This window comes from Corvus kubaryi, unplaced genomic scaffold (genome assembly GCF_017639235.1).
Source record: "Corvus kubaryi isolate FWS band 111438036 unplaced genomic scaffold, C.kubaryi_AGA036_p1.0 129, whole genome shotgun sequence".
In the NCBI taxonomy this organism is placed as follows: domain Eukaryota; kingdom Metazoa; phylum Chordata; class Aves; order Passeriformes; family Corvidae; genus Corvus; species Corvus kubaryi.
The window spans coordinates 3,404,285-3,425,323 of NW_024580664.1; the positions used below are offsets into that span (position 1 = coordinate 3,404,285).

A 21,039-nucleotide genomic window follows, 5' to 3' on the forward strand; every position below is an offset into this window, starting at 1 on the left:
TGTTTTCTTGTGAGGTGGTGTTACTACAGTAATCTCAGCTTTGTTAGCATCATCCCTTTGCATTCTGTTTCTGCAAGACAGGTTTTGTACACATAATGTATGATGTCTCCTTTATGTCTAGTGCAATGGTTGAGTATAATAGACCTTGTTTAGAAATGAGTGATTCTTCTGTAAAACAAACTGTGCTCAAACTGGGAAACTGGGCTTATATGGCCTCTTTTTTTTGTGTTCCTGCATGTTTTACACATAGCAGTACCTGTAGCTCTTTGCAATTCCAAGCTCTGTGTATTTTGATGCTGCTCTTTTCCAGAATTTACTTCTGTTGCTCTTTAGGTTAAAACTGCCCTCTTCGCTGTTGAAAGCCATGTGCTAATGAGAAGTGACAGTACCAGTGTTAAAAACAGAAGAGAGTCCTTCTAATTAGGCAGAGTGAGGAGGCCATGTAATTTACTGACTGTAGATGTGTTGCTTAATTTTCTTCAAATGTTTAAGATTTCAATTGTGGCTGGCTGTACAGATTATGTATGAAGTTGTAGTATATTAGGAGGTACTTGGATCTGGTTATTTAAGATATTGCTGTGCCAAGAAAAAAGTTTTATTTATAATAAGCAAACCAACAAAGAATAGTATGGTCACAAGCAGCTTGTTCCAAGTGATACTAGCAGCAGGTGAGTGAGTTAGTCTCTGCTGTGAATGCTAAAGTTTTGGAGCTGGGTTATAACTCATTTTTTTGCATAATGGTGTTCAAGTAATACTACAGAAACATGTCTGTACTCCCACTTTATGAGTAGATTAAACCAAACTTGATGTAACTGATGTCTTCCTCAATTTTTCTATCAGTTCCTAGAGTCTAGAAAAGCATGCTTATGGACAGTATCTCAGTGCTATGGGTAAATGTTTCTCCATCGTAATACCCAGCATTGCTGGACACAGAAATGCTTTTTGCTGTAGATTTGCTTATAATGTGTTTTAAAGTCTTGTAAATGAAAGCACTGTGATACAACAGTGAGTCCTGAGAGCGTCAGGTAGTACCTGTAGCGTGAAAATAAAAGCAGTGCAGCTGCAATTCTGTGCATGTTGTGTGAGGGTTACCTGGCTGATTCAGCAGTTTGTAACATTAAATTAGCTTCTCATAGGTTTTGTCGATCAGAATAGGACAATATTTCTCAGCAGTTCAACATAATTTCGTCATGTACTTCTACAAAGAGCTGTGAAATTTCATGGTGTATCTGCTGCCTGTTACCAGACTAACTTCTGGTAACCATCTTCAGGACTTCTAATGAAGCTGTGGTGGGAGAGCTTTTCTCGATTTAAGTTAAACATAAAAATCTTTATATTTTCCCTGTCTTTTCTGTGTGAAGTACAGGCTCAACAGGTAAGAACTGGGTTCCTCCCCAGCTGCTTGATCAACATGTGTCACTGGCAAGATGCTGTGAAAATAAACCTGCAAGTAAGTTATAAACTTGTAGAGACAAATCCAGTCAAACTCTTAAGCAAAATGGCTTTAAAAATAAATATGAACTAGAATTTATAGCTTTTGCATAAAAAGTTTGTGAAGAGATGTATTCTTTACCTCACTGAAGTTTGTTTCAAAATAGATCAAGCATTAATTATGTTTGATTTTATAGATTTTCACTCCTTATTTGTAGCAAGTAGAACTTGTATTGAAAAAGTATTGGATAAAGAATGAATGTGCAGGTATGGAGGGAGAAACTTCTGCCGACTTTTCAGGCCATGTGTACTAACACATTGGAGCTTTTACAAGTTATAAATGGAGGCAAGAAATCAGAGTTCTAGGGTATGGGTTAATATATTCATTAATATATTCAAAGATCTTTATAATACTTAGTGATGGGAATATCAATTCACATGTCAGCATTCTGTAACTGATTGCTGACTGTCATTCTCTTTCCAAAACTGTGTATTTTTCTTGAAAATTCAAAATGCAACTTCATTAACTTTGGCTTGATGCTCGTAAAGAGAAAATTCTGGCATTGTTCTTCCTGTGCTGAATCAGGAACACAGTCAGGGGATGTGTTTGATTTTTTTTTTTTTTTTTCTTTCCTTTCTTTTCTAAGTGAGCTATAGACTACAACATATTCAAAAAATGTGAGTTACATGAAGAGAAATTACTGCTGAGTTACTTGATTTAAAAAAACCCCAAACTCTTCCTCTTGGTTTGACCATATCTAATCAGTCACTAAAAGGAAAAATATTTGATTCAGACTTGGAAGTACTTTAAATGGTGTAGTGCAAAAAAGCCTGATAGTCTGTCAGAAGCTGTTATTGCTCCAGCAGTTTTCCTTGAGTTCTGTCCTATATAGAGGAATGGCAGCAGCTGACTATTGCTCCTACACTGTATCTCTAGGTCCAGAAATATAAAGTGTTTACTAGTTTTCGAATAAATAATTTTACTATCTCTGCTTCATTCTTGATCTTTTCAAGAATGGTTTGTATGGGCATTACTGGTGGGGCTTTGATCATATCATCATTTCTTACTCCCTTGTGGTCTTCTTCAGTTAAAGGCAAGAGGTCTAGTTAGCAGCCATGTGCTGCTGCTGCTCATAGAGCTGACCTAGGTGTGGAAACTTTGTCTTGAGTGAGAAAAGTGTGGTTCCTGTTAGCATTCCAGGGGAGCAGTTGCAGCTTTGGAGAAGGACCTCTGGAGTTTTCTCCATTGTTTTTTGACTCCAGTTAAAGAATGTAGATTTTATTATATACATATTAGGCTGCTTTTCCCTTAATTTTTTTTCTTTTGAGGTCTTTTTAGAAACTTTCAGGAGTGAGACATGCTTCTGGCTGATACTGTTTCTGTACTATTCAAACTACTCTGATTATCACAGTTGATACTTTAAAAGACTTGTGAAGGCTTCATTGCTTCATGGCATCCTGTAGGACACTGAGTTGTGAGGAATAAAGCTACAGTCTGGAGAATCAGATGATGATTTGGAGTCTTTGTAAAGCATTCACATAGTTTCAGAGTGAAATGATTTTTTCTTTTTCCTAAGTTAATGTTAGACATAAAGTATAAACTGCTAGGGGAGGCACTGACATAGGTGCTTCACAGTTCGTGACCAGGGAAGTGATACAGTAATAGTTTGTGCTTTACTAGTATAAGACAGCATTTTCAGTCTAGTACTCTGTGACTGTTGACATGTCAATCAGTGTGTCATACAGCATACTTTATGCCAGTCTTCTAATTTCTGGCATCAGCTGCCAGTGAATTTCAAGATGGAATCGTGGGCACTGAGAAGTGCATGGACTTTAACAAAGAGTTTTTATTCTTCTGAGCTCAATGCTTTGCATTATTACTTGATTAGCAGAAGCACTCAAGCTGGAATCACTACTCATCCAGAACCTATAGATGAGCTGTATAAGGCTTTCTTTCTCTGTCTTAAACTTGTTTTGGTGCTTTTCTCCCCTTCCGACCCAACTAAGTCTTTTTGCTTTCATGGATTATGGAAAAGCATGAGAGACTTAATACTGTTGTTGCTAAGAAATCAGTAATTAGACTGATACTGTGTTCATGTTTGCTGTTTAAAATGACTTGAAAGTCGCATAATAACTCTGTTGCTCTGTAAAGGTCAAGTTATTTGAAAATATTGGACAACTGCATGAGTTAAAGCCTAATAAAAATATTTTAATTGAGAAGGCAGAGAGGAAACAAACATGAAGTACTGTTTTCTGTTCTTTGAAGGTTGTTTTAAACAAATTTTTAACACATACATAAAGAACTTTGAGAATTACTTAAAATTTCTTCTGTCTCAGATTTTCTGGTGTCTTAGTTTGCTTTCCTGATTTCAAGGATGCTGTGGAAGGAAACTGAGGAGTAGTAACTAACCCTGGCTGGATCTCCCATACCCTAGATCTGAAGTGTATTCTGCTGTGTTATTAAGCTTCAGAGTGAATAATTCTTAGTTTTATTAATGTCTTGGTAACAGGGAAAAAACGTTACTTCATACATTGATTTGTGTTCTTTGTAGTCAAGAAAAGCATCTCAAACAGTCTGTGAAATTAAGAACAATGTCCAAGGGGGCTCTTGACTAGAGGCAAGGCATGTGGGGTGGTCAATCCCCCCACTTACGCATAAACAGAAAATTTACTACTTGCTGTGTGTCTTGTGTGAGAGTTTTTTGATAATACTAATAAGTGGCTGCTACACTTTTCCTGTTTTTTATCACTTAATATTGCTGTGACAACTCATCAGTTCATAAGGAGATTTAAAGAGCTTGGAAGGATCCTGATACACTAGCTGGTTGAGAAAAGAAGCCATAACCTGTGAACATGCTGACTTTGCTTTTATATCTAGTTTTCTGCAAGCCGTTTTGGTAATTCTTATTGGCTAAAGGAATATATGTGTGTCTTGATAATGCATGGTGCTACAAATAAGAATGCACATCCCTTCGGTGTGATCAGCTTCTATCCCCCTTTTCTGTGTTTCTTCCCCCCTGCCCCAGCAGCTCTGACTTTCCAAGTATTATTCCCAAGATAATTTCACAAGTGTGTGTGTGTTAGCTACCGGATACTGTTCCCCCAAGAGCAAAAGTGCTGCATGTTAACAATTGAAGATCCTAAAATTTTTGTAAGAAATCCAAAGAGAAAAATTTCATTTATAGTGTGCCTTTGCTCTGATGACAGGTTAGTTTCTTTAGTTATGCTTCGTGTAGTACTGTTTCTGTACCTGCTTCTTCAGGAGCAAATAAGAGATAGTTCTTTTGCTATAGAAGAAGGCATTTATCTAATAGATACTTAAATCTCTGGAGATGTTTGCAGGAGTTTTAACTCAATATTCTTTTTCCTTCATTTGGATAACATAAATATCAGGAATTAGTAAGAAAACTGCTTACAGGTTTTTTTGCACTGGATAATTCAACTGTTGTAATTTTAGGGAGTATAGCTGTATAGGCAGGCTAGGACTTCTAAAGATGCTGCAGTGGTCTTGTTCATGCTGCATTGTGAAAATGCAAATCAGGAGGTTTTTATAATGTAAAAGCTGAACTGTCCTTGAATGCAAGTTAAAAAATCATGTGCTTCATTCTGAGCATACTGCATTGATGGTGTTCTGTGCCAGATTCTTCAGTGATGATATGACTTTCAGATCAGACCAGTTGGAATATTAAGTCTGTGTGAACTAATGCAGCTGGAGCAACAGGTCAAAAGTAAGTCCTTCTGGAAAATTATCCAGAAGGTGATGGCTGCAGGCAGGGTTATGCAAATGAGTTATATTCAAGTACAGTCTTACAGCCTCAAGTGGGCTGACTTATCCTGTGTGTGTAAGAATTTCTGGGTCATTGCTCTTCAAATGCTGTGGAGCTTTCCAAACCTGAGCTGTTCTTTCTAACTGGATCTGAGAATATTTGCCATTATTATTAAGTATGCAATCTAATACAAGCTAGAACAAGAAACTTTCATTATAGAATGGCATGTTCTCACCTCTTCTGTGAAGAAAGAAATGGACTGATAAAAACTCTGGTCCCTGGAAGCCTGGAAAAAATTCTGGGTTTTGCCATCTTTTGGGTGAAGGCATCCTACAGAAATGTGAATAGCCTGAATGGCGCCAGGAGATCAAATGAAAATGGGAGATGGTGAGAGTACTACCTAGGAGATAGGCAGAGAGCTGAGCTGTCACGGGAGATGGAAGAATATCCTGAATGGCAGTGCAAAGGAGGGAAGGGGTATTGTGGATGTGGTGACTTGGGGCAGTGTGCTGAGTTTTTCGCATTGTGAATTTTGGAGTTTAAGTTCTAAACTGATCTATAGATCGTGTGTATGAGTATGTAGCACCTTAATAGGGACTAGATAGAACACAGCATTGTGGAAAAATTGAGCTATGGCGGGCTGATGTGTAGATACCCCAACTGCAAAGTGAGTGTTTCATGCTGGAGTGCTGTAAGTGTCATAAGGACAGTCCATTCCCTAAACAGCCTGTTTAATAGCCACCTGTGGTTGCTGTGTGATTGGCAAGTTGGTCTATCTAGATCATGTTTCTGGCAGTGACTGGTAGCAGATGCTCTGAAGAAAAAGTACAACAAAGGGAGTAGTACCCTTTTTCCCAGTAATGAGCGATTTAGGGAATTCAGAATAGTTCAGGTGGAACATATTTCAGATTTAATGGGAGGGGACAGATTTTTAGAAATTTTTTTTTAGTTTTACATGTTATGGTCTCTGCAACATCCTTTGACAACAATTTGTGATATATGCTTTGCTGTATACAAATGTGTACAGGTATAGCCATTTTGTTTCATTTGTTGCTTGAGCATCTGCTTTGTCTGGAGGAAATAACCATGCTAGAACATGTGTACCAATATTACATGGTGTCTGTGTGTGACAGAGGCTTTTAAAATATGTAAACTAATAATTGTATAGCCCATTTCTAACTCATTATCCAAATGCTTTAGACATGTCATGTCTATATATAGTGATGCTGTACGTACAAAAAAGAATTGGGGGCATGCAGAAAGTAAAAAAAAAAGGAATCCTAGAACTGAATGTGAATGAATGTGGGAAGTTAATTTTTACAATTAGAGAGCAATGTTATGCTTTTAATTTCACTGAGTGAGATGACCTACACTGGGGTAGTGTTGTCTTGTATAATTATGTCCAGAGTTTTAGGAACTCATGGATGAATTTGTCAGAATCTTATTTGGCCTTTTTTCTTTCTGAATAAAACATAATGTCTTGATTCTGTTGATAACTTGTAAGAAAGTAAGTTATCTGAGTAAATAATATCTTACTTGGCATTCATATGTCACTGACAGTGTGTAGCCCTTTATGCATCAGTGTTCTGGGTGCTGTAACAATAAGCCAATAATGACCAATTCTTGGCTCAGTTTAAATGAGACAAAAATATCTTTTTGAGGTCCATATCATCTTTTTCTTTGCCACATAACTGTCTTGAAATAGTTTGTGTTCACATTGAGTTATAAAGAACGATTAGTTCCCTTTTCATTTAGCAGGTGGCATCTGACTATTTTTGTTATTAGCTGCTGCCTTGAGGGCATTAGGTAGAAACTTCTCTAGTCATTTCTTTGGTTGAGTTTTGCCCTGTTGCTGAATATGCTGTTTGAGCAGTTGCTACCTGTAGGTGCTTGTTTCTGTGTTTTCACAATACTGGAGCAAGCTTCAGTATGGCTGTGTGATGAAGGAGATGGAGGATTGATTTAGTTAAATATGAACCATGCAAAGATAGTTATGTTTTGGTCTTTTGGTTCAAGTGATGGTACAACTGCTTATGCTGGCAGAATTCAAAGTCTGAGACCATGAGCGTGAACTCCCTAGGCACCTGTAGGGAGATACAAAGCAGAGAGTTTCTAGAGGCTTCAATTTTGACCTCTGAGCTAAATAACTTGGGGATAATCCTAGCCAACGTAACAGTGTTTTTAGAAATACTGCGATGGCTGCCTGATTCCTGGTCATACTTTCCAAATATTTGGGTATTTGTCAATGTCTTAACTTTTCTTAGATGTTGTTTGTACTGTGATCAAAATGTAGCTGCAGATCACAAACAGAGTAATAAACATTATCCCAGAAAGAAGACATGGGGGGAAATGGACTTTGTAGTTACTGGGCATGATTTTACAATCAGTAGTATATTTTGCTTTAAATGTTCAGCACAGTCAGGAAATAAAAGTAGGAAGTGAACTTTCGTTGGTCTCAAATGAAAATTAACTTGGATGAATTCAGGAGCCTGCTTGCTTGCTACTGGAGTGTCTTTGTTCCCAGTCAGTAACAGAGCCATAAAACTCAGAAAAGCATAGCCCTTTTTCTGCACTCCTGCTGTCTCATATGTCAGTGTTGCTAACCGGGTGATTGTAAAATATCACTGTATTTTGATGTGAGTGAACGGCTGGTGCGAGAAAGGGACCACTCTTCTTGTGTAGGGCTCAAAAAAATGACAGCCAAGTCCCGGGTACCAAATCAGAGATGGAAAAATCTGTAGAAGTTTCACAGATTTCTTCTAAATTGTGTGGATGACTTCATAAAAACATCTAGTCTTGTGTCTGTTACGTGGATTTGGGATGTGCATATGTGAACTTTCTGCCATGTGGGTTATCAGCTAACTCACTGAATCTCCCTCAGTGCTGCATGCTTAAATTAGTAAAAATGGGCTTTTCTTTGTAGTGTGCCTATGAAATGTTTTAATGTAAAGCTTCCAGTGTTCACTGCAATGCAATGAAGTGATAGCCTTTCTTACTTTCAGAGTCTGAGAAAGGTGGGTTTTGTTCTCCTTTCAGCAATCGCTAGTGGGAGCAGGTAGTCCAAATGTGCCTCAGCCACTGTGCCCCCATGCTGGCCAGAAGGAGAGTGCTGTGCTGACAGAGCTGATTCCAGGAAGGGATAACCCATTACAGCTGCTGTCTGTCGTCTGCTTGTCTTTCTTCCTTCAGCTTGTATATGGGATCAACACAGAGGTGAAGTGTAGAAAGGGAAGTGATCCTTCAGCACAGTGGGAGCAGGGGTCTTGGTGGGGGGAGGGGCTGCCTTCCCAGTAGCATTATGCAGGCAAGCATCTACATTCATTGAGGTTTTGAGACTCCTCATGGCTGATGAATTTCAAGAGATACAAGGCCATGAAAAAAAGCATGGGTTTCTGTTTGCATGAGTTTAATGAGTCCTTACTAAAGGTTCAGTGCATAGACTCCGACCTGTTTCATTTCAAGTGTCAGGTATGTTTGAACTTTAAGTGAAACATTAGCTAATGCATGTCTGTATTTTTTCCTTCAAGAGGCCCTAAGTCTCCAAATACTTTCTGGGATGTGAGTCCTTAAGGAGTATTTTCATGACTAGATTTTGAGAACTTTTGTCTGTGACACTTGTATTTTCTTAAAGCAAGTAGCCAGGCTGGATTCAGTCCATTGTGTGAGAAGAAGAATGTATCTGTATTCCCTGGAGCTAACTGCCCTCCTGGAGGAGAACTTAAGCTTTAAGGGATGTGTTTACTAAAATGAACTGCTAGCAAATGGAGATGTTCTCATGTCTGCTGTAGAGAGATGGAGTGTGTGTCAAGCCTCAAACTGCTGAGAAACTTGAGGAAAAAGAATGCATAACAAGCTATTTTTTATCCCTGCCTTCCCTGCCTCCCCTCCCTTTTTTAATGACCCTTTTTTAAATTAAATAGGGAAGATAAACTGCTGGAAGTTAAAATTTCTCCCCTCAAGTGAAAAAGGGAAAGGCAACAAACACCTGCATCCTAAATGGACTGAAATCACCAGGTTTATTAGAAGTTAAATTGTTTTTAGGTGAGCCTCCTCAAACAGTAGGATCACTTTTTCCCCAACTGCAAAATCTGGAGGATTTCATTGGGAGTAACAATTGTTTGGTGAAGCTGATTAGACACAGCTGTCATCTGCTAAGTAAGCACTTTACAAAGTTAATTAAAAGTTCTCCTTTTTTTCCATTCTCTGTGTTTGGAAAAGAACTTATTAGTTGGTTTGGTAGAAGGGATAAAGCACACAACTTCATGTTTCTGTAGTTAGGGTATTACCTTTTACAAAATCACTACACTTAAAACATGCTGCTGGACATTGTCCACTTCTGCTCCATCCCTGTGTGAGTGTTTTGGCATAGTGTCCTGTAAACAGGAACTGTGGAACTGTTGGAGCCATGTTTGACTGCAGTTGTTGAAGTTTTGGAAATGTATGTACAAATTCTAGCTGCTTGTGAAGCATGTGTACACCTGCACAGCCTTCCTCCTTTTCTTCTCCTGAGACACTGTTAATTTAATCTCTGTATTTGATCCCAAAGACCAAATACTCTGGATTAAAGTACAACATGTAATACTGCCTTTTGTTTTTTGCTATCACTGCATTACTTTTCCCACGCTGTTAATCTGGAATTGTTTGGAATAGCCTTAGAACTGACTAGTTGCTCTGTTTCTTGGTAGTGCATGAACTATATGCAGAATACATTATTGATGCCTTACTATGCATATATTCTAATTTTGAAAAAAACAAGCATTGTTCTGATGCAGATTTCAGACACAAATCCTGGTATATAAACCCTTCTGAAATGGAGACACACTTCAGTGGAGAATCTCTGAATGGGATGCTTGAATGGTCTGTGGCCAAGTAAATAAATATTTCCTCAGTTTCAAGAAACATGGCACACAGCTGCTCCTTACTCCTTGTTGTAAAATAACGGGCCATTTGCTGACTGAAGGAAGCCATTGACATTATTGCTAGCAGCTGCTGAACTCTTAGTGTTAACTTAAACAGCTCATAAATGTTAATTATGTTGCAGTTTTGTTAGAGCTCATCTGCATATCCCAGAGGCACTAGCTAATATGTCATGTTTTTTTTCCACATGAACTGATGACATTTCTTAGTGGAGATTCCAAATAGAAACTTCCTAAGTAAGTTCAGTAATTTTACTGTAGTGGTGAAAGTTTCTTCAAAACTGCTCATTTAAACCACAACTTCACTAATACTAGTATGGCTTTACTTAGATGTGTTTCAGTAGGCTCAGAGCTGCCGAGCAGGTGGTGGAATGAGTATGCAGTAGAAGGGAATATGCTGGGTGCTTACTGACCTGTTGTTTGGAGATCTGTGTCAAAGTCAAAGCCAAACTGAAGAAAATCTGCTGAGTTTATCCCATGCTTTGGTTTAAAGTCACTTTCATATTGTTATAGTTTTGCTGCTATACAAGTGTGAAAAGTTTACAGGCAGTGTTTACAGGCTACTGTAAAAATGTGTATTATCTGCAGAATAACCGCTTAAATGGTGTTCTGGGGCCTTTTAACAGTCCCTCCCACTCTTCAGCCAGTGGGGATGTATTCTTAAAAACAAGATAAAGCTCCTGAACAAACTAATCCTTCCTTCAGGTCGGATCCTGCTAGTGTTCTTTGTAGAAAATGCTGGCTAAATTCCAGAACCTGGTCTTGAGACTGTCAAAATGATTGTGAAAATGCATGAATGAAAGCACAGATAATGAAATGAAAGCTGCTGTATTATCATTGAAGTTTAACTTTTTGATTTTAGTCATTTTGACTGTCAGAAAGAGGAGTGTTGCTGCTATTGCATGCTATATAGAGAAATTATGCTTACAGCATCTAAAAACTGTTCTCTCATCCTTACTTTTTTGTGGTCATCCAGTGGAACTTTCTCTCAAGGGCAGTGGTGTATGTTTACCAGAACTGCACTTTGTGCTTAGAGGATATACTCCCTACCAAACTAGTTGGAATTGCAGGTAGTCTGGGCTTCTAATATCAGCCTGTGATTACAGGTTAACCTAATGACAATGCAGCCATTCCCATACAAAGCTATATGCTCTCTGCTGTGTATTTGGATGGTGCTTTGGTCGCATGTATGTGTGCTTTCCCTCTTCAGGGTTCTTTCCTGGCAGCTTGTAGAGGAATATCTGTCCCTGAAGTGGTGTGCAGACAGGGACTGATGCTAAATGGATCATATCCTGTATGGTGGGGGGGTCCCAACTTGAGCTGGAACCTCTTGGGCTTTATAATATAGACCTCATGCGAGGAAGTATGGTATGGGGTGAGGAAGATAAAAATACAACCAGTTTGGTTTTTTTGGTGTGGGGGGGAGGGGGGTGGTTAAAGTATCAAATCAATGCTACATAAGGCTAACGTCAGACCATACTGAAATCTGTGGGCAAGGGTTTGATTTCAAAACATTCAGTCATATTATTTCAAAGGACAGAATTAAATGTCACTCTTCTTCAAGTAGGTGGACGTGAGAATTGGTTTCTGGATTTGCTCCTAAAAGCCTGGAGAAATATTGGATAGTACACAATCTAGTAGCTTTTGGTTAGAAACGAAACAGAAAACTTTTTGGGAAAGTAAAGGGACACTCCAGATTGAGTGTGTGGTTCAATTATAAGTCAGTTACTGATGTTTTGGGAAAAACATGCTTGCAAAAAGAATTCTGGATTTTAAAAAAACTTTAGAGCTCACTTACTTCTAAAGAAGTGATGTAACTCATTAGAGCTAGTATGACCATCCAACTATCAATTCTGGTCACATCTTTTCAGTATTTCTCACTGGGCTTTTAGTTTTTCTTCCAAAGGTCCACCTAAAAATTCTACTGTTGCCCTTGAATTCTGCCCCATTTACGTGCATGTGTCATGCAGCAGATGGAGACAGCTTGCTGAGATTAGGTACAATTTCACATATCCAGAGTGATACTTAAATGAAATAAAGAAGAAAACACCCAAATTGGTTATCTCAGTGGTGACTCCAAGTGTCTTGTTTTGAGTCTGACAGTAAATTTCCTGTGCTGCATCCTTAAACTGATGGAATAAAGCATACTCAAATGACTGAATTCAGGAAATGAGTTAAGAAAATGGTGATTTGAATATTGGTCTTCTTCAAAATTCTGGTCCAGAAATACCTTATTGTGGCTGCACTCTAAGTTACAACTTGAGTTTTTTCAAGCACATTGCATGTATTTTGGCTTTGCTGTGAATTGGGTGCTGATGAAAAGCATGATTGACTTGAATGTAAGTTTGACACATACAGAAAGATGTGCACCTGAAAAATCTTGGCTAATGAAGTAGTCCTGAGGCTGATCTTAGAGATCAGTCTCTGGACCAAAAAATGAGATAGACAAAAGAAACAAATTGTCCTGAGTAAGAAGCTTTCCTTGGTTTTGTTTGTTAATTCTGTAACCTACTCAAGTCTGAATGGATGACCTAAATGTTACTGCAAATCTCATTGTTCCACGTCTCTGAGCAAAGGAATAAATTGATCTTAATGTTTAAGTCCTGCATTCAAGGATTTGATTTCAGATTTGTAAAGGACTTCAAGAAAGCAATAGCTAAAGGAGCTGTTGGAACAACAGCAATGTATGGTGTACACCAATTTCTTTGCAATCTACATTTTGAAACCCAAACAGGCTAGTGAACTGACAAAGTGCTTGTCTATCCAAGTGGGGAGGATGCATCACTAGTACCATCTTTGTATTATTTGTGAGGCTTGTAAGTAGGAAAAAACAATCAAGTTTATTTAAAGACAAAAGCTTGTCTATTAGTAGGTAACTTGTGTGGGGAGAAGAAAAGTGATGAAGAACTGAAATGTTAAAAGTTACAAAAGAAAAGTTGTCAACAGCATTAATAATATTTTCTCCTTTTTTTTCCCCCTCTTGCAGACCTTCAAGTGCTGACCTTCTTGGTCTATTAAGTTATTATAAACTTTTGCTGCTCTGCGAACATATAAAGATGTCTCGCAGCCCTGACGCTAAGGAAGACCCTGTGGAATGCCCTCTTTGCATGGAGCCTCTGGAAATTGATGATATCAATTTCTTCCCTTGCACCTGTGGCTACCAAATCTGTCGTTTCTGTTGGCATCGTATTCGCACTGATGAGAATGGACTTTGTCCTGCTTGCAGAAAGGTAAATCCCTGGAACAACGGCTTGTCTTGCATATATCACAAGGCTCTTGCATTGTGTTGGTGCCAAAGACACCCTTTTCCTTAAGGGAAACAATCATCTAGTCATGGCTTAGATCAAGGGTGAGGTGTTGGATCTTTCAGATTCTGTCTGCATATTTGTTGAAGCTGTTATGAAGAGGCTAGTCTTGGTTTATTAAATTCAGAACCAAGTTGATAGGGGAAGCTGTGGATCAGAACCAAGGCATGCTGAGAACTCCAAAAATAAAAATCCTTTGAGTTGGGGTGTTTATGCGTTAACAAAGTATTTTCAGGAAGAACAGTGAGGATTCCAGCATCAGGGGTTTGCTGAGAGCTAAGGTTCAGCTAAACTGACAGAGCTGAGACTGAGAGGCAAGTTTATAAAGCACCTGCTTGTTGTGTTTGTGGCACTGGAGCTTTTAATCCATATTTTAGTGGATACTAAATGTGTAAAACCTGTGGAACAATACCCAGTGATGGCAAACTTTAAAGCATTTCAAAACCTAGACTAAGTCTGTTTGTCTAGTATTCTAGTCTTGTTGCCAAATGCTTGAAGGTGGTACTTAGTATCTGTCTGTGTCTGGCTGGTACTTTGGTTGGACACAACTGTAAACCTCAGCTTCATTGAGTTGCCTGTTATTTCCTTTGAATTATTTTATTTCTCCTTCTAGTGTTTTGCCTAAACTCATTATTTCCTTCAGCGTTTAATAAAATTTTTTCTCAGTATCTTCTCTCTTTAATGACTTCCCTTGATTGTAACTTTCTTGCCAGGCCTTTCTCTTCTTGTAATTGCAGCTACTTATGTCTTCTCATTCTCCTACTAGTTAATCATTATCTTGTCCCTAGTTTATGCCTGTCTTGTCTTTCTGTCTCACGTTACGGCTTCCTTTTCAGATGCCAAATAATCTTTCTTGGTCTCACTATCTCTATTCACTGCCACAGTATTTTATAAGCACTTTCAGTCATGTTTTCTTGCTGCTCTTTTGGGCTTTGGCTACACTAGAGCAATTAGTGCTTACCTGTGTTTGGATGCCTCTGCAAGCCTGAAAGCTATCCCACAGCAATGTTTGTTAAAAAATTCTGCAAATTTTCTGCAATATTTGAGCTCTGTGTTCTACAAGGAAGATCCACATGTCATCAGCCAAATCATTCTCCACTTGGGATACCTGCTGTAGATGACACATGCTGTATAGTAATTTCCCATAGTACAAGAAAATTTCTACTCTTCTGATACAACATGAGATTTCTGGGATTTCCTTGTCTAAGTCGCGTTGTTTTCCTGGATTTATTACACTACTTTTTGTTTGTTGTTGGAAGTTTGTGAAATGTATTTGGAGAATCACAGAAGCAGTGTGCTATTCGCTGCCTTTGGGTATCTGAATTCTTTGAGATATGGATACTGGCACAGCTGAACTCTTAAATGTGGAATATTCTGCCCTCTGATTGGATGTGCAAATATTTTGCCTAATTGGATACAGTTTGCTCAGAAGAACAATTTCATGAGGAAAGCTCGAATGAGTGCTACAGTTGGAATGAAACATACCGACCCTTCCTGGAGAGGAAGGACACCTCTCCTTTCATAACAGATGAGGATTATGTTCTTGGTACTTTCTTCATCCATGGACTGCAAGATATTCTTGAGCCAGTTTGGAGCTCTATCACTGGATTTTAAGAGGTTGCCATGAAGAAGGCTGGCTGAGGAGGACGTTGCTTCTGTGGCATAGACAAAGACATTGTGGTGCAGAGCCCCCCACCAGGATCTTGGGACTAAATCATCTTGAGCTACAGAGTTGCAGCATTAAATAAGTGAAGAAGCCATCTTTCGAAGTGTGCTGAACAGAAGGAATCAGGTATGTGTATTTGTGTTCAGTGTGTCTAAGTAGTCCCTGTCAGTGCATAGTAAAGCTCCTGGGGAAAGATCTGAGCAGTTTTCTGTTCTATTGGTTGTGGCCACTTAAAATGCTGAAGCACAGAACATGGCAAAGCAATAAAATTTTAGCAGGAAGGTTTATAGTGGGTACAATGGTTTCAACAGGTATGTCATATTTTTATGATGAGTATACCAGTGCAGGATACTTACTGCAAAATGGACTGTGAATAAACATATATTAAAACAAGGATGAGTATGTTATTCACAATTACATAATAGAAATCTGCTATTTGTGCCAATGTTATTGAATGCAGTGTGACTTGTTCAGTGATTTGAGCACTAATCTTATAGAGAGGAGCAGTGAGCAAGTCCCCTGTCCAGGGATTTTGGTTGAAGGGTTTGGGGGAGATGTTGGAGAAGTCTGTAATAAAATAGCTTGGCTAAATGCTTTGGTGGCACCCATGCCATTAGTTTGGTAGATCTTAACTGTGCATTCCATATATACCATTATCTTCCTAAACTTCTTTAATTCACTTCTAACTGAAAAGTTGTTAGCTTGTGGTTTCTTCTACCAAGGAGAGAGTACTTGTACATGTTTGAACTGTTCTATAGCTTAACATCTGCATGTGCAGAATACGTTCATGTGGTTGCAGTCAATTGATTTAGTTTGTCTTAAGTTTCCTCCAGTGAATTACAGCATAAACATTTGCTTTAGTAAGGTGCTAGTATGACTTAAACTTCGATGCTGGTTGGAAACTGGTATTTATCAGTATCAACATATTAAAAACTTTCTAAACTTTGTCTGAATCTTCTAAAATAGACTCGGAAAATAGAGTCTATTTCTAGAGAAATAGAAATTGTTTCTATTTAACTGAAAAAAATCTACTTTAAAAAAAAAATGGAACTGTCTTGCTTTGAGTTCTTGATGCCCTTTGGAATTGCAGGTGTAGCCAAGGTAAGGTAGTTGTAGGTGTAGGTATAAGGTAGTAAGCAAGGCTTCCTCTTTTTCCCGTTAATTGATTTCTTAACTGTGAGTGAAATAGCTGCTAACTAGTCAAATTAGAATGAATATATGCTGTCTTCAAAAGAGATTTCTGTAGCCAAAATCCAGTTTCCAGGTCAGCAGACTTGCTGGTTCTGGTTGTAAAGCCAGTGATTTTTATCTTTGCAGTGATATTTCTATTTTCTTTTCTGTAAAATTCAGCAGTCTAGGTACTGTTTGTCATGTGAATAATACATACCATTTCAATTGCTTAATTAGAGCATGTCACTCTCAGACCTTAGTATCAGTTCCTGCACTTTTTAAATCCAACAACAAAAAAGCCTAGCTTTTTCATGTTTCTTAAATACTTTGCTCTTCCACAAAATAATATAACTTGATACACAGCTGTTCTTCTGGTGTGGCTTTGACTTTTTCTCCAGTTCCTTGACTTGGCGACCTTTATTTCTCCTAGCACCGTGTGTTAGAGAGGGAGAGAAATAGTGTACTGCTACATGTATGATCAAGAAATTAACATGCTTTAAGCATATTTTTGTCCATGTTTCTCCTACTACTTCTGTGTAAAAGGAACGCTTGGTCTTAATGCAGTCTCCAAATGTCAATGTTTCCTCCTACGCTTTTAATCCCACAACAGAATAGTTTGGTGCAACAATTGATATTTTGAACTAGATAGGAAATTGCTTGCTTTTTTTTTAATATAAGTATAATGGTGTATACTGTTCATAGATCTTTTTGACTTTCTTTATTTCTTGTTTCAGGACCTACTTGGTAGCAAGACAACAAGTGGAAAATGTTGGTACATCCATTATATGGAAGGAATGTGACCCATCTGGGAATGACAAAGTGCTTGATAAATCAGAGCTCAGCTTTCAACAATTGGGAAATGGGGAAAAAAGTCTGAAAGAAAAAAAAACCTTAAATAACAAGACAAAATTAGTCAGGAAGACTGAGAATTCATCAAGGGCCATCTCTGATTAGAGAAACAAGACTTCAAAAGAGACATTCAAACTTTTGCTGAAGTCCTTGTAGGGACTGCCTTGCACTTAGTGTAAAGAAAGTTTGGTCACATTTTCCATGATGTCACGCTTTTTGGGGAACCTCAGTGGTTTTTGCTGAAAAGCATTGGTATAACTTAAGTGAAAGGTGTCAGCTAGACTTTAGTGAATCAATGATGGTATCTCCTAATGTCTTGCATCTGAAAATACATCAGTGCTGATAACACTTGAGGTAGCTACTTCATTTGGATCTCAAATCCTCTATCAGCTAAAGCATTAGAGGTAGTATGTTAAGCAAGTATCTTGTTTAAAAAACAGTACAATGTAGGCATGTCAGTAGCATTGCCACTTTAGTTGTTGCAATACCTGAGAGCTTCTGATACGTATAGTCCCCTCTCTACTTCTGATCTGCAGGGTTAGACAGCATAAGCAACATAGTGAATGGTGCTGTGAGATACACCAGCTGTCAATCCGCCTTGCTTGTTCCAGCAGTCTTCAGTGCATGCACCTGTTTGTAGTTGAACCATCGTCCAAGTTAATGAACTTCAGCACTGTGGGAAGCAATGACTCTGAAGATGAAATAATTTATTTTCCTAATTGTAGACTGACTTTGTCCTTATTTGAAAGGAAAATGATTTCTAATACTAAGTTTTTTAGAATTAGTTTCTGAGATGTTGATGCTGTGCTTATTTGCCTTCCACCCTCTTTAAATGTGCAATTTCTCCTAATTTGTTATCATGCCACACACAATATATAGATGGGAAAATCATCTGCCTCTCAATTGTGCTTGAGTTACTCTTGGGATTCAAGATGTGTATGCAGATTGATTTACAGGTCCTGCAAGTCAGGATATCAAACTAGTCCTATTCCTTGGAAGCATTATATGCATGTCATATGAGTGATATGCATACAAAACGTGTATAATACAGCTCTACAGTATCTAGTGAGAACTTTGGAAGATTCTGTTGCTCAAACAAGTGTGGTTGTCCATGGTGGCAAAACAACTACTGCCGCTACTTAATGATTGAAATTCTTATTCAGCTAGTCTCAAACTTTCTGCTGAGTTGGAGACATTTCTTTTCCCCTGATTCTGAAGCTGCTGCCTAGTTGTGTTCCTACTAGGAGTTTTTATGCTTTCCTGTAGAAATACAAACTACTAGTTGGACATATAAGTGTTCTGTGCAGGGTTATGCTTGAGCTACCCAGGTTGTTTCCTGACTGATGTTCAGAACCTGCAGCAGCAAATAGCTGTACAGAGAAGAAACATCCTGCCTAACTTGCTACTTACTTGAGAATGTGCTCTGAATTTGACTATACTTGGCAGGAAAGAAGCTGATGAATTTTGGCACTGTTTCCTGTAGTTTTCTTGGACCTTCAGGAACCTTACTGAACCTACTGAAGACCATGAATGCATTTCTTGCACAGTACCAGAGAGCAGCATTCTTGAAAGCCTTGCCATGCATAGTCTGGGATGTGGAGTAGGAATTAATCTTTGAAAGAATGGATTGTGGATATGATATGACGTCACTTCATGTAGGGCAAGCCATATTTTTGGAACTGTATCTACGTTATACTGGTGCAATTTTCTTTCCATTCCTACCTGAACTCTGTGATAACTGAGTTAACTCACTCTTTGCCCTAAGTAGTCTTTTCTGTAAATACACAACATTCTTTAGTTTGCCTGATTGACTAATACAGACTTTGAGAAGCTCCTTAAGTGTAAAATTATTCTGCATCTCAGAGGTCCTCATATGTAGATGTGTTAAAACACAAGATATTAATTGGCTATAGCAAATCTCAAATGACCTTACTAGTGGGTCATTGGTGTTCAGCAAGTACATTCTGAAATCTATATAACATATCCAGTGTTAACTCTGAGTAACTTATCTTTTTAGGAAATGTTATGGTTTTGACTGTTCTTCAAGGGTAACTTGAGTCCTTATTGTGTTTTCATATTAAGGACACCTTTGGCTACTGCTAAAGTATCTTACAAATTTAAATTCCTTTGTGATACTAAAACATGTTCCAGAGGACTTGATGTTTGACTGTAAGATGCCATCTGCTCAAGTCAACTGTAGCATATTTTCAGAAGATATCTCAAGTGTAGCATAACGATGCTGAACTTTAAACTGAAAAATGGATCTTGGTTTGTTTGGGGATGTACTCAGAAGACTGTCAGGTCTAAGCACTTGGTGGCTCTGAGTAACATCATGCAACTATGAGGAAGATACGCTTTTAACCTAAACGTTTTCATCTGCTGTAGATTTTTCTCAGGTTATTTAGTATGACAGCTAGTTGTACTCTTGTCATTAACACAGGACAATCAGGAAAGAGTTAAATTAATTTTTGTTGGACTTGCACACTGAAAGAAACCTTTGGGTAGTGCAAGCAAAGACCTTAGTTTAACTTACTGTTGAGCTTAGCTTCTTTGTCTTAAATCTCTGTCTTAATTCACATCTCCCATACTCTTCTCATTTTTTACTTCTTGGTGTTTAGAAACTCTTCTTTTTGTTTGAGATACATTTTATGTACTTGCTTTTGTGCTTAGCATTGCTTTTTGTGTGCAGTGTGAAACCTGACTTTTCAGTCTGAAAAAACTGGGACAGGTAAGGAATGTGGGACTGCTTTGAGGAGTAATCTGGGGCAGAGGCTGCAAGACCAGGCCAAATTAGTGCCTTTATAGCATGAATAGAGCAGTCTTTCTAGGTAACTCTGAGAACATTTGTACTTCTGTTGTATACTTTTGAGATGAAAATATGCAGTGTTATGTCTGTTTGAGGAATTAATTGTAGGGAGGGAGAGACCAAATTTCAAACTGGTACATAAGCATGGCAAGAATACTGTTAAGTCACTGTGCATTAGTTGTGTTGAAATCTGTCTCTTCACTAGAAATTAACCATGTAAAGTTTGAATAGTGTAATAGTGTTACTGTCTTGAACTTAGTGGACCACTGAAACTACATTTATATTTTAATTTCTTATCTCAGTCTTGAATATGTTTAAGTACCCAGATTTGTATCAGACAATAAATACAAAGTGCATGCTTTCACCCTCCTTACTAAGCTCTGTTAGCGAAATTATAACAGGATGTGTTGGCTGTCATGCAACTGCTTGTAATCTTACCAAATTGACTAGGTATCTGGGTTAGAATGTGGCTGTTGCCCAAATCAATATTATGTCTTTAAATAGGAGAATTCCATGAAAAGGGGCAAGATGTTTACCTTCCCCAAGGGACTGAATATACCTCTATAATGTGGGTGGCATTAACAATCAAATCAGTGTAATAAAGAAATTTTTGAATTAAAACATGATAATTAATGGCTTTCAAATCTGTTGTTTCTTATATTGGTTGGTTTTAATACTATTTGTTGTGTTTAGCCATATCCAGAAGATCCAGCAGTGTACAAACCACTCTCCCAGGAAGAGCTGCAGAGGATAAAAAATGAAAAGAAACAGAAACAAAATGAGAGGAAACAGAAGATATCAGAGAATCGCAAACATTTGGCCAGTGTACGGGTTGTACAGAAGAACCTTGTCTTCGTGGTAGGGCTATCTCAGCGCCTAGCAGATCCAGAGGTGAGCAGTTCACACTTGCAGAACTTGCTCTTAACTTGCTGCCATGAAACATTGGAATACCCTTGTGTCTCCCTGAAGGGTATAAAAGGAAGCTCTGTTGAAAAGGGTCACTGCTGTGAGGCCCCCTCTTCTTAAGGGAACTTAGCTTCCTCCTCCAAAATAACATCAATAAGTGTTTGTCTCTGTTGTAGGGAGTATAGATGCTCTGTGGGGTTTTTTATTTCTTTTTTTTTTTTTT

At 38.2% G+C, this 21,039-nt stretch overlaps 1 protein-coding gene across 4 annotated transcripts in view; it reads left to right on the plus strand.

Moving 5' to 3' along the window:
* CNOT4 (CCR4-NOT transcription complex subunit 4) overlaps window positions 1-21,039 on the plus strand; it is a 78,072-nt gene that overhangs the window by 19,993 nt on the left and 37,040 nt on the right. For all 4 annotated transcript variants that reach the window (XM_042026894.1, XM_042026912.1, XM_042026904.1 and 1 more), the window contains exons 2-3: window positions 13,101-13,344; window positions 20,604-20,801. In XM_042026894.1, coding sequence (XP_041882828.1) covers window positions 13,171-13,344; window positions 20,604-20,801 — 372 coding nt within the window. In that variant the 5' untranslated portion in view covers window positions 13,101-13,170. The remainder of the gene's footprint in view (window positions 1-13,100; window positions 13,345-20,603; window positions 20,802-21,039) is intronic.